This window comes from Molothrus aeneus, chromosome 24 (assembly GCF_037042795.1).
Source record: "Molothrus aeneus isolate 106 chromosome 24, BPBGC_Maene_1.0, whole genome shotgun sequence".
NCBI lineage: Eukaryota > Metazoa > Chordata > Aves > Passeriformes > Icteridae > Molothrus > Molothrus aeneus.
The window spans coordinates 6,169,808-6,188,019 of NC_089669.1; the positions used below are offsets into that span (position 1 = coordinate 6,169,808).

The following is an 18,212-nucleotide window of genomic DNA, read 5'->3' on the forward strand; positions in this document are numbered from 1 at the left end:
GGTGGTCTTATCCAGGCATGGATGACGAATGGGGCAATGGATGAAGCTGGGGATGTGGGTCGGTGTCATTGCCCTGGAACTCTTGTCCCTGAGCAGTGGGATGCTGCTTTTTGCCATTGGTGGCCCAGCAGCAGAGCAGTGCAGGGTGTCCCTGTGCTGGCCCCTCAGTCAGGGCAGCTGGGGACACAGGCAGGCTCGCCCCACTGCTCCTGGGACTGGGATGGCCGGAGCAGCCCCGCTGGCAGTGGCGCCCGGGGAGGAGGCAGCACCAGGCCCGCGCTGGCTCTGTGCCCGGGGAATGGCTGCGGGTGGCCCTGGGGGAGGCAGACGGGGCTTTGGGAGGGAGCCATGCCCGGGAGGAGCACGCTGCCGAGCTGGCAGGGTGGGAGCCACTGCCGGCGCCAGGGGACAGCAGTGACTCTTCATCCCGTCCCACTCTGCCCTGGCCCAGCACGCAGGGATGTGGCACTGCCAGAGTGTGTGTGCCACCTTCTCTGGCTGCAGGGGCTGGGTATGGGTGACAGCACCCGCTGAATGGGGCCAGGGTAAAGGAGCTGAAGGTGCCAAGTCCTTTCCTGCACGGAGACCCGCCTGGGGACACTGGTGGGTTTTGTATTGCTGGTATTGCTGTTCCCTAAAGCTCAAGGAGCCCAAATCTCCCACTGCCCTACACACTGCAGCGTGACAGCCAGGGACTGGCCACAGGTTCCTGCTCTGCCATTTCAAGCCTGAAAATCCATCTTTGCAGGCAACTTGGGGGCAGGACCTTGCAGCTTTGAGGTGCCAACACAATGTTTTCTTGCCCCAGTAGACAGGCATGGTGTCCCCTTGTCCCTGGCTGCAGAGCAAGGTGGGTGCCACCCTTCAGCACTGAGGGCCTCTCTAGACTCTCCTGCACCCTGGTTCCCTGTATGCAGCCACCTCAGCTACATCCCTGTCCTGTACTGCCTGTGCATCCCCATCCTGTGGCTCTGGGGACCACTTGGAGTTTCTGTGCCTTTGATTAATTCCTCCACTGGTGCAATGGATGAAGCTGGGGATGGGGGTCAGTGCCATTGCAACATGCACTTGGAGCTTCTGTGCCTTTGATTAACTCCTCCAATCTCCACAATGGAGATTTAATAATGAGTTAATAATGACTGGCATCCTACTGAGCCAGGTTCTGGGAGCTGGACTGGGGTGATTGGACACATGCAGGGATGGGTGTCCTTATGCTCTGATGTGGCTGGCCACACTGGGTGCCCTGTGGGCTCACCAGCCCTTTTACTTCATCTACAACTGACTTTAACCCACTTCATTGAACCCGTCTCATCGGGCTGTTCCTGCCTGTCACCCCCTTCATGCATAAATCAGGGTCGCTTCACTGGTCTGAGGTGCTCCTGCCCAGGCAGGTGGACAAGGGGAGCCTGGGGATGAGGTAGCACCCATGGGTGCTGCCTGAGGTGTGGCCAGAATGTGGTGGGGACAGGAACACACAAGGAGCCTTGCTCAAGCACTGGCATGTGGCTATGCCTTGGTGGGGAGCTGCTGGGGTGTGTGCTGGCAGTGTCCCCCATCCCCTGTCCCTGCACTGGGGTGTGTGCTGGCAGTGTCCCCCATCCCCTGTCCCTGCACTGGGGTGTGTGCTGGCAGTGTCCCCCATCCCCCTGTGCTTGCACTGGGGTGTGTGCTGGCAGTGTCCCCCATCTCCCATCCCTGCACTGGGGTGTGTGCTGGCAGTGTCCCCCATCCCCTGTCCCTGCACTGGGGTGTGTGCTGGCAGTGTCCCCCATCCCCCTGTCCCTGCACTGGGGTGTGTGCTGGCAGTGTCCCCCATCCCCTGTCCCTGCACTGGGGTGTGTGCTGGCAGTGTCCCCCATCCCCCTGTCTCTGCAGTTCACATGGTGCCGGTGCCGTTGCAAATCCTGAAGCACTGGTTGCCACGTTACATTAGGAGGAGCCACATCCCATGTCCCTGACGCCTGCTGTCACTTCAGATCCGTGGCAGGCTGCAGCTGAAAGGCCTGAAATCAGGGATCAAAGCCGCAGTGGCATGGCTGTTAGTGCCCGGGGTGCACGTGAACAGGACGGGGACTTGGGGCTGGAGCCATGGCCCCGAGCCCACAGCACTGCTGGGGCTGTGCCAGGAGTGACCCCCTCCTCTGTGCAGGTGTCTGTGTTCTTACACATCTGTGCAGGTGTCTCTGGGCAGGGTGCACACCTTTGTGTGTGCAGGTGGATGTACATGCTTGTGGAGGTGCCTGTATATATCTGCACGTGTGCACAAGTGGTTGTGATGTGGGTAGATGTGTGTTCTCGTGTGCACTTCGGGGGGTGCATGGCTCTGTGTGTGTGTGTACACACCCATGCCAAGCGTGTGTACACCTAGAGAAGTCCCAGGGCAGACAGAGCTTGGGGATCCTCAGCTCTGGGCTGTGCCTGTGGGGGCTCAGTCCCACCAGCTGCTCCAGCCCTGCACAGAAGCAGCCACTCCTTCATGAGTGGGGCTCAGTGTCCTCCAGCCCCCAACATCCCGTTGGTCCCACTGCCTGCACACCAAGTGATGCTGCTCCAGCACTCATGTTCCCAAGCTGGAGCACCCCTGGGGCCTGGGGGATGCGGGGGCAGGTTTGGGGACATTGTTCCAGGATGCTGCTCCTGTCACCTGTGTGGGTCCTGTGGCCCCACCTGGTTTCTGCCAGCTCATCCTTTCTGGACTAGACATCACCATTCCAGCTGCATGCTTGGAGTGGCATTTCAGGGTTGTGCAGCTCCAGCCTGGTGCCAGACTTGCCCTGTCCCTTCCTAATGGGCAGAGCCAGGGCTGTTGGTCATGGTCATGGGCAGGGGGGTGCTCCATCCATCCATCCATCCATCCATCCATCCATCCATCCATCCATCCATCCATCCATCCATCCATCCCTTTAAAGCCTTCACCTTGTCTCTCCACAGACCCCGAGTCCCAGAGGAAGAGGACAGTGCAGAATGTGCTGGACCTACGTCAGAACCTGGAGGAGACCATGTCCAGCCTAAGGGGCTCTCAGGTGTCTCACAGGTGAGGCCCCAGCACAACCCCCCCCAGCCCCTTCCCCACAGTCAGTTCCTTCCTGGGGCAGATGGGAAGCAGCTCTGCTGCTGGTGAGGGCCATGTGGGTGGGAGGGAATCAGTGGTGCTTTGTGACCTGGGGACCCTGTGCATGGAGGCTTGGAGAGAAGCCCCCAAACCCATGGGGTGTCCGTGGTGCTGCAGCAGAGTCCTGTCCCCTAAAGTGCTCTGGGACAGTAAAGGCTGGGGAGTGCTGGCAGTGAGGGGAGCTAACAGAGCAGAGAGAGGGGGTGAGGTCTGTTCCCAGTGGTCAGGTGACCCTGAATGGATCACCAGAGGTGAATATATCACCTGTACCCACCCCAGTTTGCACCAGAGGCTCCATCCCTATCTATGGCTTAGTTTTTCTCTGTAGGGTGATGATGGAGGAGCTCTCAGCCAGAGCCCAGGAGCAGAGGTGGGGGTGCCCTGGGGTGCCCTGCCCAGACTGGAGCGAGGGAATGGTGGCGATGGGGACAGGGTGAGCACTGCATGGACAACCAGGGCACAGTATCTGCGTTTAGGGGGCTCTGACACACGTCTGGGACTGTCTGTGGCCCCTGGGTCACTCACTTGAGATCTTGGATGGTTTCTGCTTCACTCTGGATTTGCAAGGTTGTGTGGGTGTTTGCCGGTTGGGAAAGTGGGGATGCAGGAACATCCTTCTCCTGGAGTATGTTGCCACCTCGTGGTCTCTCTCGATCCTGCTTTTTGTCTTGGAAGGGACAAAAAGCAGCAGCCTCCTCCCGCCTTTCACCCACCATTCACCATTATAGACCTTCCCGTGTCAGCCCTCAAGCAGCCTTGTCCATGATGAAGCAGCCCTTTGATCTCCCCTTTCATCGCCTGAAATTTCTAGACCTTGGAGACCCAGCTCACCCTTGCTGTGCTTCCTGGATGTTTTCCAAGCCAGGAGCAGCAGAGAGCTGTGGCAGTGGGATTTGTATGGGGCCACAACAATATTTTCTGAGCTGGCCATTTCCTGAAATGATCCATTACAGCTCTGCCATCCCTTTGCTCAGTGCAGGAGCTGGGTCAGAGCCCAGCACTGCTCATGCCAAGCCAGGGCTGCATTGTGTTCATTTAGCTTTCATCAAATGACAAGTGTCAAACTCTACCCCCCTCCTCACTCCAGCACTCAGCTCCTTCAGAAATCCTTCTCAGCTCAGGTCTTAGAAAAATAGGGCGAGGACATTAAGGGTGATTAAATTAGCATTGCTGGTGGGATTTGAGTCTTCACTATCACTTCCTTTCCTTGATGAGCTGTGAGTATATCACATGGTGGATGCCTCAGCTGCATTCCTGCTGTGAAGAAAAATGGCTATGGATAGCCCAGGGATCCCTACCCCACTCTCTGTCCCTTTCAGCAGGACTTAAACATGTGAAGATCTTCCCTCTTATCCCATGACAGCTGAATTTATGTGGAAGCTTTTTTTATTCCAGTAGCCCAGAGCAGCCTCGGCAGCTCCCCGCATCCCTCCAGGAGCTCCTCTGCGGCTGTGAGCCAGATTTTCCTTTCCCAAAGCTGTGTCAGCTCTTCCCTGGTACGTTGTAATTACACACATACCCACTCATTCTGCTCTTGGGAACACTTCCTACAAGTCTGCCCAATGCAGATGTCATCTGCAAGTCCTATGGATGTGCCTGCATTGCTGGTGTCCTGTAGCTGCTTTGGGCTCTCTCTTTATTCATTCCTCAAATTTCTCTTGTTACCCTCACTGTGTTCTTCCTTCCAGTGGCTGAGGGCTCAGTCTTTGCTGTTCCCTTGTTAGAGCACAGTGTTATTCCTGAAAGATGTCACCATACTTCTGGCAGCAGGGCTGCATGAATGTCCTTGGGGCTTAGAGAATCATGAAATCACAAAGTCACTGAGATATTCAGTGGACTTGGAAGACACTTGGAGAAACTCTCTAAGATCAAGTCCAACCATTTCCCCAGCACTGCCATGTTCACCATTACACCATGTTCCCAGGAGCCACATCCACATGTTTTTTAAACACTTCCAAGGATGGTGACTCCACCACTGCCCTGGGCAGCCTGTGCCTGACCACCCTTTCAGGAAAGAAATTGTCTCCAATATCCAACCTAAACCTCCCCTGGCACAACTTGAGGCCATTTCCTCTTTTCCTGTCCCTGTTCCCAGGGAGCAGAGCCCAACTCCTCCCCAGCTCCCCCCTCCTGTCAGAGAGTTGTGGAGAGCCAGAAAGTCCCTCCTGAGCCTCCTTTTTTTCCAGGCTGAGCCCCCCAGCTCCCTCAGCTGCTTCTGGTGCTCCAGACACTTCCCCAGCTCTATTGGCCTTCTCTGGACACGCTCCAGCCCCTCAATGTCTTTCTTGTCATGAGGGGCCCAGAACTGAACCCAGGATTCGAGGTGAAGCTTCTGTTCCTCCTGCTCAGAGACATGGTTGGCATCTGCTCTGAGCTGCTGGGAGCACATCCTCAAACAGCCTTTGTGCTGCTGACAAAAACAAAACCCTTTTAGCTGCCCCTTTTAGTTCCGCTTTAACAAACTTCCTCGTTTTTTTAAATGTAGTTCCCTGTTTTAGATTCAATGCTGCAGCCTGGGTTTGGCTTTGGGTGCTCCTGCAGGAACCTTTAATCCAAGCTAGGGAATAATTTACTGATAGTAGTGTTTGGAGCCAATCTGAGGACTGTGGGTTCCCAAGGAGCTGCTCTAAGAAGTAATAGTTTCTCGTGGCTAAATTTAGTTTTAGAATCACTGTTTGCCCAAAATACACCCTGAGAGGCACAGGGAGTGATGGAACTCCCCATTTCTGAAGTGCTTGTGGGCTCTGGGCTGGCTGCTGAGCACTGTCCTTGTGAGCAGCCCTCTCTTGGGGTCATCTTTCCTGCCCAGACGTTGGGGGTTCAGTCTGCAGGGGTTCAGTGTGAGGTGCTGCTGCAGGGACTGGTCCCAGGTCTGTCCCTCGGCATCCTTTCACTCACAGCCTCCACTCCCTGGCATGGCCCACTGTCACATTCCCTGGGATTGGTGCCACCACTCCAGCTTGTCCTGTCCTGGGTCTGGTGTGATCTTGAGGTGCAGATGTTGAAGTGCTGGGGGAGAAGTGGCTGAGCAGAAGCAGCCCAGACACAGGGGAGCATGTTCAGGCTTTCCACTAAAGGTGCCCTATTAGATCCACTAAAGGTGCCCTATTAGATGAGTTCAGCAGAGCTGGATTTTGGGGCTGGAGCCAGTCTCCAGAATGGTGCTGATCCCTTTCCAAGATGTGTTTGCCACCAGTCCCTGCTCTGAGGTGGGTGGACAGGGCTGTGGTAGAGTGTTGCTTTTGTAGATTGACTTGAGCACAGAGTCCCCATCACATCCTAGGTCCTATTCTGCTGTCCCTGGGGAGACATGGCATCACTGAACACCATGGTGTGCATGTCCCAGCAAGTCCTGGACTGTGGGACGCTGGGGTGGCACTGGGCAAGGAAGGAGGGGACTGTCCTTTGCCACCTGAGATGAAGATGGTCCACGACAGACAGTGTCCCTGCAACCACATCTTGGGAGCCTCTGGCCTTGCCTGGCTGCCTCAAAATGGGCAGTTTTGGTATCTGAGCACTTGCAGACCAAGTTCTGGGGGTTGAGGCAGGGCACAGATCTCCCCTGCCCCCTGTGCCCTGCCCTAACTCCCTGACTGCCTGTCCTTGCAGCTCCCTGGAGATGACCTGCTATGACAGCGATGAAGCCAACCCACGGAGTGTCTCCAGCCTCTCCAACCGCTCGTCCCCTCTGTCCTGGCGCTACGGGCAGTCCAGCCCGCGGCTGCAGGCCGGGGACGCGCCCTCGGTGGGGGGCACGTGCCGCTCCGAGGGCACCCCGAGCTGGTACATGCACGGCGAGCGCGCGCACTACTCGCACACCATGCCCATGCGCAGCCCCAGCAAGCTGAGCCACATCTCCCGCCTGGAGCTGGTCGAGGCGCTGGACAGCGACGACGTGGAGCTCAAGTCGGGGTACATGAGTGACAGTGACCTGATGGGCAAGACGCTGACGGAGGATGATGACATCACCACGGGGTACGTGCCTGTGACGGGAGTCCTGCCCAGACTGGGGCTCTCCAGGAGTTTCACCTGCTCCGGTTCACCTGGCACAGTGGGGGTGGATGGAGTGGAACATGGGTTACAGCCAGTCTGGTTAGGATTGGATCGTGTCCCCACATCCCAGGAGATGCTTCCCTGCTAGCAGTGCTGGTGGTGCTGGGCCAGCTGGGTCTTCTTGGGGCTCCTGAGCCAGAATGAGCTGCTCTCCCAGCATGTGGGAAGTGCCCAGCTTGATCTGGGTGTTCCTGGAGCAGGGAGCTGAGAAAAGTGCATGGTCTGTAACTGCAGAAGCCCTGAGCCACAGTCCTGCTGCTTTCAGAAGTGCTCTTCAGTTTACACCAGTCAGTCTGAGTGGCTTCCTGTGACCCAGGCACTGTGGGGGTGTCCTGTGGGACTCCTGGTGGTCCATGGTGGGAGAGGCTGGGTCAGATCTCAGCACCCCAGTGAGAACTGGGCACTGAGGTGTCATTGCTGATGGATGACTCTAAATGGAGCAAGGTGTGCTGCTGAGCAGAGTCCCTCCTTCTGGGACCCCCATCAGCCTCCATCCCTCCACCCATGGGCCCAGGGGCATCTCCTGCCAGATGGGCACAACCCAGCACTCCCAGGGCTCACATTTTCTTGCCAGATGTGTCCAGCTCCTGCTGCACTGTTGAGGTGCCCCTGGCTCTGGCAAGAGTCCAGGGTTTGAACATGTTGGAGGTTTCCTGTTTCAGCACAGCAGAAAATAAATAACCTGGGCGTTTGAGCTGTCCCAGAGCCCGATGAGGTATTTGGGCTCCTGACAGTGCTGCTTTGGCCCTCCTAGGGTGGCTGTAGTCACATCAGTTTGCTGCAGGATAGAGCACAGCCTGTGGCTTCTCACCCATCCTGGGGCCAGTGTGCCCTAGATATGGCCTGTAGGTGCTTGTTGCAGTTGCAGGGGACACAGCTTTGGCTATCTGCTGGCTTCTGCCCCTGCCACGCTCCAGCTGTGGGCTGAGAGTGTCTGTGGCACTGTGGGCGTCAGACCCATCCTCCCCATGGGCACTGGCCTTGGGGGCTGCCCTGTGCTTGTGAATGAGGGAGCTTTGTGCTGGTTCAGCACAGACCCTCCTGTAGATCTTAACCTATTGCTTGGCAGCCAGAGGTCCCACGTCACCACTTGCTGCCACTGGGCACCGGACTGCGAGGTGTGACTGGCAGTGGGGTGGATTTGGGCTGCCCTGGATGGCTGAGGCTGCACCAGGGCTGGCTGTGGGGATGAAGGGTACACTGCTCCCCATCTCCCTCCTTGTCTCATCTTGGTGCTGCTCATGCAGGCAGATAACCTTGGGGTGCCCTTGGCTTCAGAGGCAGTGGAGCAACACTTTGTATTCATGAATCACAGAGCAGGGGGAGTGTGGGCAGGGTCAAAGACCCAGGACAGCTCAGCCCTGCACTCCTATGGGCAGGATTTACTTCTTCAGGAAGGTACAAGCTTTGGGGATGGATCCCTGCATGGCTGAGCCTCTGTGAGGCCCTGGCAGCACCACAGTCCCCTGGTGTGTGTGAGGCTGTCAGTGCTGCGGTGAGCTGGGCCATGGGCAGGTGCCACAGTCCTGTTCCTGTGCGGAGTCCCCACATGGGGACTCCTGGATGTGCCTGGAGTTCTCTGCCATGCCAGAAACAGACTGGGTGCTCTGCACTGGGTACCCTCCCCAAGGAAGGGTGCAGGAGTGAGCCAGGGCAGCACAGGACCCTCTTATCTGCAGGGGCATCTCCTGGGGATCAGCCATTTCACTGGGGTCGTTGCAGGCACAGAGCCATGTAGTGACCTACACAGCTTCACAGCTTCATCCCCCACGGCCCCACAGCAGGACTTGGGGGGGTCTCCCAGAGTGGGCAGCATGGCAGGGTCTCTGTCCCAGAGCATGCCTTTGGCTGGGTGCTGGGGTACACTGAGGTGCCCTCTCCAGGAGCCTGCACACTCTGGGTTCAGAGCCCGGGAAGCAGAGCAGGAGCATTCCCTCCTGCCAAGAGCCAGATAGGACAAGGAGCTGGCCAGGAGCACTCACCCAGCACAGCCCCTCATCCAGACCCCACTCAGCCAGCACATCCCTTCACCCAGTGCAGCCCCTCATCCAGCCTCCATCATCCAGCACAGCCTCTTATCCAGCACAGCCCCTCACCCAGCACAGCCCCTCACCCAAACCCCTCACACAGCACAGCCCCTCACCCAGTGCAGCCCCTCACCCAGCACAGCCCCTCATGCACAGCCCCTCACTCAGCACAGCCCCTCACCCAAACCCCTCACTCAGCACAGCCCCTCACCCAGTGCAGCCCCTCACACAGCACAGCCCCTCACCCAGCACAGCCCCTCACCCAAACCCCTCACTTAGCACAGCCCCTCACCCAGCACAGCCCCTCTCTCACTCAGCACAGCCCCTCACCCAGCACAGCCCCTCACCCAAACCCCTCACTCAGCACAGCCCCTCACTCAGCACAGCCCCTCACACAGTGCAGCCCCTCACACAGCACAGCCCCTCACCCAGCACTGCCCCCCTCACCCAGTACAGCCCCTCACACAGCACAGCCCCTCACCCAGCACAGCCCCTCACCCAAACCCCTCACCCAGCACAGCCCCCCTCACTCAGCACAGCCCCCCTCACCCAGCACAGCCCCTTACCCAGCACAGCCCCTCACACAGCACAGCCCCTCATGCACAGCCCCTCACCCAAACCCCTCACCCAGCACAGACCCCCTCACTCAGCACAGCCCCCCTCACCCAGCACAGCCCCTCACCCAAACCCCTCACCCAGCACAGCCCCTCACCCAGCACAGCCTCCTCGCTGGCTCTGACCTAGAAAGCGGCACCGCCGCAGGCCCCATCTCGCGGTGCTGCTAATGCACCGGGCAGGAGCGGCTGCTGCAGATGGGGCCGGCAGCCCCAGCCCGGGCCTCGGGGCAGCGTCCCCTGCACCGCGCCGGCGCACGGCCCGGCTTGTAGGGCAGTAGGTCAGAGACGGCTCAGAGGACGTGGTGACACATCCCTGTCCCTGTCCCTGTCCCTGTGGGACACACAGATGTGTGGGATGTGCCCTGGCATGCCCGTGGCTCGGCGGGGAAGCAGGCTGGAAGGAGCGAGGGCTGAGGTAGGTGAGACACGACTGGGGCAAGGGGATTGCCTGCAAGGTATCAGGGTGGATTCAGCTGGGTGGAGGTTGGGGTGAGCCCAGCCAAGGAGGCTGTGGGGGACTTTAGGCCCAGCTCAGAGAGGGAGTGGGATTGCCAAGTCTGAGCAGGGATTGACTGGGGACACCCGAGACCCCAGCAGCATTCCTGTGTTAGCCAAATGTACCGGCATCCTGGCTCCCTGCCCAGCTGTGCCTGCATCCATCGGCATAACACTTGCCACTCCTCTCTACCTGCTGCTGGTTTCAGGGTTTAGAAAGCTCTTGCTTTGGCCCCCTGCTTGGCAGCACATACCTTTTGTTCCCAATATCACTATATCCTCCTTGTGCACTGCATCAGGGCAGGGACCTGGCACAGGGAGCACCCACCAGGATGCTCCCTGTGAAGGGAGTATGTGACTGAAGGGATGGAAGGAATGCTGTTGCTCTCCTGCCCTGTCCTGCCTGTCCTTGGGGCCCTAGGCAGGGCATGTGCAGAGATAGCACCCAGTCTTGGGCTGTTTGTCCAACAGTGAAACATATTTACTCCCTTCCTTGGTCAGCTCTGGTTCCTATGCCACTATTCAGTGGCCACTGTTCCCTGCCCTGAGGCCAGTTCCAGGAAGGGTGTGGTGCCACCTGTAATGCTTTCCCACTCATCCAGGCTGGGGTTGTTTCCTGAACATTGGAGGTCACCCCACCAAGGTCTCTCCACTGGGAACTTCCCCAGGGACATCTCTGTCTGCACAGCCACGGCATGGGTGCCTTTGTGTGCAGACCTGCATGTGAACCAGGCAGTGGTGAGGAGAATGGAGCAGGCCTGATGTGGTGTGTCCTGAGTAGTGGCTCAGCACCGTCCCTGGGTGTTTCCTAGGGCCAGTTGGGTCACAGTGGGAGTGAGTGGGATGCTGCAGTGCAGTCAGGAGCTCATGGGGTACAGAAGCAGCTAGCGGGGCTGGCTGCTGAGTCAGCACCTTTTGCTGCGGTGGCTGCAGGAGCAGTGATGATGGTCTGTGTGTGCTGCAGTGCTGTGGTGTGGAGGTGTAGCTCTGCAGCCAGTCCCCGGGGCTCTGCATGTCCCTTGGGGCTTCCAGAGCACTGGGGGAATGTTTGTGTGACCCTGGGACTGCTGTGATTTCAGGATGTCCTTTTGCATCTCGTTTGTTGGAGGCAGAAAGGGAGGCAGCATTGCATCCCACCGCAGCAGTGGCAGCATCTGCACCCTCATGAGCTGGGTACTGCCCTGACTCTGCTTGTGGGCATGAAATGGAGCTGAGGCAGCAGCTTTTGGAATTGGGAGTGCAGGGCATGCTGCTAGCCCACAGCACACCCCAGGCACCGTCCCAGGTCACTGTGATGGTGCTGCTGGCAGCCAAGCACTGCAGAGCCTGTGGTCCCCTCCAGCAGGGCTGGGGGCTGCCAGCAGCATCCTCCCGGGAGGGATGCTCTGGAGCTGACACCCGCTGCGCTCTGGCTGGCCTGGCTCCGGCTTCCTCGCAGCTCCTCGGGCTCTGCACAGCCTGTAGGCGGGAGCAGATGTTTGGCTCAGCTCCCCAGGAGCAGCAGGGGAGTGGCCGCCCTCCTCCTGCCCCGAGCAGGACTGGTGCTGGAGCCTGCTCCCTTCCCTCAAACGCCCCTTGCTCCGCTTTGGCTAGTCCAGGATGACCCCATGTCCTGTCCCAGTGAGCCCATGAAGTCATTCCTCATCAGGGACATCCCATGGGGCATGGCTGTGGCCCTGCACGTGGCCTGGCGTGTGTGTGGGACCCTGGCTGGCCAGGGAGCAATGTTGTATAAATATTTGCTGGGCTGTGCTGTGTGCTGGGCTTGGCGAGTTCCTCCCGCCAGCTGGGTACAGGGGACGCTCCTGGAAAGGGGCCCCAGGGCCCCACTGAGCATCAGCACCTTCCTGTGTGCTGCTTTCTAGCAATTCCATCCTTTGGGGTTTGGGTTGAGGCACCCAGTGCTGATCCCTGGCCCCTGGGGATGTGACAGCAGCTGCATGAGGCATGTTTTGGGAAGGGAATCCTGGGGCTGTGAGGCTTGGGGGTACAGGGCACCTGGGGGTCAGTGACACCCAAGATGCAGGAAGCTGCTGGCCCCTGTGGCTTGTTGATGAGGCTGGATACGGACACAGGGCAGAGCCAAATGCAGGGTTGGACCTCACACACCCATGTGCCCTGGGGAAAGCTGCTGGGGAGAATCTGACCTAAACCTGTGCCACCTGGGGACCTCAAGACCTGGCTTTACCATGTGCCACCCTGCTGCCTGGAGGAGCCTGGCTACTCTGGACTGAGGTGTCCGAGGTCACCAGCTCGTCCAGACAACAGGAAAAATAGGAATTTCACAACCGAGCTGAGTCACTCTGCTCCCCACCCCGGCACTGCCCTGGGACTCTCTGAGCATTGCACGTGGCCCCTGCAGCCCCGGGTGCCGCCATGGCCCGGGTGAGGCTCCACATGTCACCAAAACTGCCAGCGGAGATCCCCACACCGGGACACAGTTCCTCCAGGGTTTCCACCACTTGAGGGGGAGCAGAGGGGTGACCAGAGGTGAGCTCTCAGCCAGGAGTGTGGTTGGGGTCCATGGCTGATGTCACTGCAGCAGGCAGTGAGTGCTGGGTGACCCCCCCATGGCCTCAGCCTCGCTGCCGCAGGGAAATCAGACCCCACTGTTACTGAGGTTGATGGTGCAGGGCTGGGGTGGAGGCACAGCCTGGCCATGGGTCCCCCCTTGCAGGGACCACACTCAAGGGTCCTGTGGCAGTCCTCTGCACCCCTCAGGGTTCTGGGGGACCAGAGACCAGAGGCAGTGCTGCCTGGAGAATGGGGTCCTGAATCAATTGCGGGATGTGATGTTGATCCTCTTCTGCTGGGGAAGCTCAGGCACGTCAGATCCCCCTTCCCTACCTCAGTTTCCCCATCTGCCGGATCTCTGCAGACTCCTTTTCCTCTGAGTGCAGCTTCAGAGAAAGGTGACAGATCGTAGTACTCAAAATCCAAGCAGGAGACACCTAGGGTCAAGGTAGCCCGACTCTCTCTAGGGGCTGGAGTTCTCTGAGGGGGTACCTGGGGGTCTGGGGGGCATCCTGGAGGGTACAGAGGGGTTTACAGGGCTGTGGGGATCAGGGAAGTCAGGGAGTGTTGTTACACTCTGGTTCCTGATGTGGATGTGAGGGAGATGCAGAGCCCCGCCCTGCCCACATCCATGGGGAGCTCCCAACCCCCTCAACGGGATTTATGAAGCTAATTGTTTTTTCTGCCCCATTAAGTGGAGGAGAGGGGGAGGGTGTGAAGAGCCCCTGCTGTGCCTGTGCCTTCCTCACTGCTCCTATCTCAAGTCACAGCATGCGCTGGGGCTGGGAGCACCAGTGCCACAGAGCCCCCTCAATGCCAGTGATCTGCTGATGTGGGGTGTGAGACCCCCTCAGTGCAAACCCTGCATTTCCTCCCCTGCCACAGGATGAAGGGGCCGGGGCAGACCAGGGCTTGCTTCCATGCAGGGTGGGCTTCAGGATGGCAGTGGAGAGCTGGCTGGACCAGCCTGGCAGGGACATGAGTGTCTGGAGCCCTGGCTGGTGCCAGTGGGTCTGGGTGCTACATGGGCAGGTATTTGTGCTGGTATGAGGTAGGTGAAGCAAGGAGAGTTCAAAACCATCCAGCTCCAACAGCAACCTGTGCTGAGAAATGTGCTGGGGGTACTCCTCTGTACAGGGCTCAGTGCCTGTGCTGGTGCCCAAGGGTTTGCTGTGACCAGCAGCAATTCTCTGCCATTATCTCACAGCAGGCCCGTGGCTCTGGCTGGGTCAAAGCTGCCTTTCTGAGGGGCTGTGCCAGGCTGGCTCCCCTGCCACCTAGGATGCCCAGATTTGCCCAGAAGCTGCTCTGAGCACTGCCTGAGCCGGCCGTGGCGGGGCTGAGGCAGGCAGCCAAGAGAAGAGGAGGGACGGGACAGCATCCGGCATGGTGCCAGGCCGGAGGGACCCGAGGGATGCGGTGCTGGACGGGCTGTGCCGCCGCACCCATTGGCGCACGCGGCTGTGGGCTGGCTGCACCACCGCAGCTCGGGCTGGCTGCACCACCAGCCCCGGCCATGAGCTCCTGCCAGGGCTTGCTGGGTGTGGGCACGAGCTGATCAGTGGGGACAGGGATGGTCAGGTATCCCTGTCCTGCTATGCCATGCTGGGACAAGCCCTGTGTGGTGAGTGATGGGACAGTGGGGAAGGAGCCAAGAGGCGTCGCCGTTGCTTCAAGGAAGGAATTACTTATTTCCCAGCCTGCAGGGTCTGGTCTGTCTTGCCAAGGCTGCAGTTAACTCTCTCTGCCCTACGTGGCTGGGCTGGCAAAATTGTCCCTGGTGTTACCATCCCGGTGAGGACCCTACCCTGCAGCATGGCTCTTGATGTGATGGAAGAGAGAGAGAAAAAAGGGACAAAAGTTGGGGTTTTGGTCAATGAAAGGCAGAGGAGGGCAGGCATGGATGTCCTTTCTGGGGATGAGAACTGAGGTTGCTGGGAGCAGTGGGTTGCACCCCACAGTGGGACCCACATCGAGGAGGTGGTTCCTTTGGGGACAGAGAACAGGGCGGTTTGGGGGGCACAGGTCCCAGGTCCAGTGCTGAGGAATGCCCTCTGGTATCACACAGCGGGCTGGACTGGGGATCACTGGTGCTGTGTTTGGGGATGTGAATCGTGGTTTGGGGGCTCTGCGGGCATTTGAGGGGACGCTGGGGGACACCAGGGACAGGGGTCGGGGCCGTGGGCTGCGGGGCAGAATGCGGGGAGACATGGTGGCGGAGCTGAGGCGGGCGAGGCTTGGAGCCGGGACCCCGGTCCCGTCCCGGCGGGGACGGGGAGGGGCCGATGGACGGCGGAGGGGGTCCTGTGCCGCTGTCGCTTTAAGGCGCGGGCAGCGGGGCGGTCCCGCCGCCCCCCGCCCCTCTCGGCCGCCCGGCGGGGCCGCGCCGCGCCGCGGGCAGCACGATGCTGCGGGCGGGGAGGCCGCGCCGCGCCCCGCGCCTCGCCAGCAGGTACGGCACGGGCAGGGAGCGGGCACCGCGGCGGGCGGGGGCGCGGCCGGAGCTCGGCCCCGGCAGACAAAGCCCCGCGCCCCGGGGCCGCTCCGCGGGCGGTGCTTTGTCTCGGCCGCGCTGGGGGGGGTGAAAGGGGGGGTCGGGGCAGCGCGGCCGCGCCCGGCACCGCGGCATCGGGGCATCGGGGCGGCTCCCGCTGCCTTCCCATCCTCCGCCCCGGCACCCCCATCCTCCGCCCCGGCCCGCGCCCCGCACCTGCAGTACGGCCGGGCCTGTCCTCCGCGGGGCTCCCGGGGCTCTGGTGCCTCCGCACGCCGAGTCTGACCCCGGGACTGCCGAGCGCGGGGCTCCGAGTCGGGGTGCGGCCGGGGCGGGGCGGAGCATCCCCGCGCACCGCGCCGCGCTCCCACTCCATCCTCCGCTCCCTGCCGGTGCAGCCGCCTCCCCGCGGCGGGCTGGGGCCGGGGTGCTCGTCCCCGAGGCCGTGCGGGTCCATCCCGCCCTCAGCGGGTCCCGTCCGCCCGCCGGCGCCGCGGAGCGCGGCAGGACGGTCGCGCTGCCCTTGAGCATCCCCGTTCCTGGGATCTGCCGCGGGGCTGCTGGCGGGTAGGTTCGGTGCAGGATCGTCTGCAGGAGCTGGGAATGGCTCTGGATAAGATGGAGGGGATGGAGCACAAAGCAGAGGGTCAGTTTTGCCCCGGAGTGACAGTCTGACATGGCTGCCCCTTGTTTGAGGGTTCTGGGGGCCAGTCGAGGTGCCAGGGCTCAGCCATACTCCGGGAGTTTGTACATGCTGCGGGGCCAGTGGTGCTGTGGTTGAGGCTTTCCTTGCTGTGCCGCATATGGCATACACGTACTAGCTAGGGGGATCCCTCAGTCCACCAGCTGTGTGCCCCATAAGAGAGTCAGGGACACCCTCACAGTGTGCAACTGGCTCCCCAGCCTCATGCCATGGTTTTAATGATTTTGGGATGTGACCTTGCTTGTTGTCTTTTCTTGGCACAGGGTTGTCGAGGAGGATTTGGAGTCACCTCCTGCCTTGGCCTAACCTCCGACCCTCTGCCCCTTTCTCAGTGGCTCTCTGGATGCCCAGGGCAGTGGGGGTGTTGCATGCATGACTGGGAGAGTGTTTGGGGTTTCCCTGTCTGGCCCCAAAAAGCCAGACTGAGACACCCAGCACCACATGTGGCCTCAGCCGTGTTGCCATAGGACACAGTCCTCTGAAGCCTGGCCTCACTCCTGGCACTGCCCATTGCCAGGTGATGCCAGGCTGGGAGATCCTGGGGTGATGATTTCCATCCCAGTGGGAACTCACCCTAGGCATAGGGCTGGTGGTAAGACATGGCTTGGAGCTGAGGAGCTCAGCAGCATATCCTGAGTGCATGATCCTATTGAAATCCCTTCCTGGGCAGCAGCACCTGCTGGCTCTGTCCCAGAAGCTGCTGTCGGGGCACAGGGGGCTGTGTCCATCCTGGCTTTGGCCAATCTCTGATGAACTCCTCCCCTACGGAAAGAGCAGGACACGCAGTGCAGGTCTTACGGTGTTGGAGCTGCCTCTGTTGGTGGCTGTTGCTTTTGCTCTGCCACTGCTATTGGAGCTCTGCTGTTTGCTGGGCTTCACTTGCACCTCTGTGGCCCTGATGCAATAAACAGACATCTCTTGCAGAGACTAGGGCTGGCTGCAGCTCCCAGCTGCACTCCTACACCACAGCTTGTCACAGAATCATGGCATGGTGTGCGTTGGAAGGGACCTTAAAACTCATCTTGTGCCACTCCCTGTCATGGTCAGGGGCACCTTTCAGTAGGTCAGGTTTCTCCAAGCCCCATCCAACCTGACCTTGAACATTTCATTGATGGGGCAGTCACAGCTTCTCTGTGCAGCCTGTTTCAGTGTTGTCTCCCCCAGCCCCTCACAGGCCCTGGGAGGCTGCGAGGCTTCACTGACCTACTCAGCTGCTGACCTGAAAGGTGCTGTGCTCATCCTGCTGGAAGGTGCTCCGTGCCTGCCTGTGCCAGATCGACATGGGCACAGCCCAGTGCTGTGGAACCCGCTGTGCCCTTGGGGCACCCAGGCAGCTGCTGCCCCAGTGTGATGCTGACTGATGGCCCTGCAGATGGGCTTCTGCACACTTGGCTGAGCCCCAGCGTGGAGCAGCCACCTTGGCACAGCAGCAGATCCCAGACTTGCTGCCTCTGGCTGCTGGGGACTGGAGAGGGGCAGTAGGGCACAGTGGGTGGGGACCACCCCAGGGAGGATGGATGCTACAGAGTGGTTGGTTTGTTTATTCCAGCAGTCCTGTCCTTTCTGACAATCCCAACCTGCCTCCAGGGTCAGAGCAGGTTGCCGGGGGCTTGTTGCCAGCTGTGGATGTCCCTCCATCCCTGCCAAAGCTCCACAGAGCCTTAATGGGGAGAAGCAGGGTCACTGAGGCTTGTGTGCCACAGGAACACGAGCCAATTCCACGGCTGGGCTGGAGCCAGCCCTGGGCCCTGCATGCCATGTCCTTGCCATGGGCACTACCAGGAGCCCCTGGAACAGGGAGATCCTGCCGGTGGTGGGACCCATTGGGCTGAGCAGGGGTCTGATGCTGTCTCTCCCTCACAGCTGGGATGAGAGCAGCTCCATCAGCAGCGGCCTCAGCGATGCCTCCGACAACCTCAGCTCAGAGGAGTTCAATGCCAGCTCCTCGCTCAACTCCCTGCCCTCCACCCCCACCGCCTCGCGCAGGAACTCGGCCATAGCGGTAGGTGCCAGTGGCACCCAGACCCTTTCCAGCACCTATCCCAGCCTTCCTGCCACACCTTGGTGGGACAGAGGGCATGGAGGGTGCCAGTGTGAGGAAACAAGGATGGCACAGGGTGTCTGCTGCATCCTTCTCCCAGCTGGCTGATGTTCTCTGGGGATGGGTTTGGGGTGAGTGCCAGGAGTGCCCCTGACT

At 60.1% G+C, this 18,212-nt stretch overlaps 1 protein-coding gene across 2 annotated transcripts in view; it reads left to right on the forward strand.

Moving 5' to 3' along the window:
* NAV1 (neuron navigator 1) overlaps window positions 1-18,212 on the forward strand; it is a 58,020-nt gene that overhangs the window by 24,577 nt on the left and 15,231 nt on the right. For both annotated transcript variants that reach the window (XM_066565489.1, XM_066565490.1), the window contains exons 2-4: window positions 2,932-3,034; window positions 6,722-7,087; window positions 17,879-18,017. In XM_066565489.1, coding sequence (XP_066421586.1) covers window positions 2,932-3,034; window positions 6,722-7,087; window positions 17,879-18,017 — 608 coding nt within the window. The remainder of the gene's footprint in view (window positions 1-2,931; window positions 3,035-6,721; window positions 7,088-17,878; window positions 18,018-18,212) is intronic.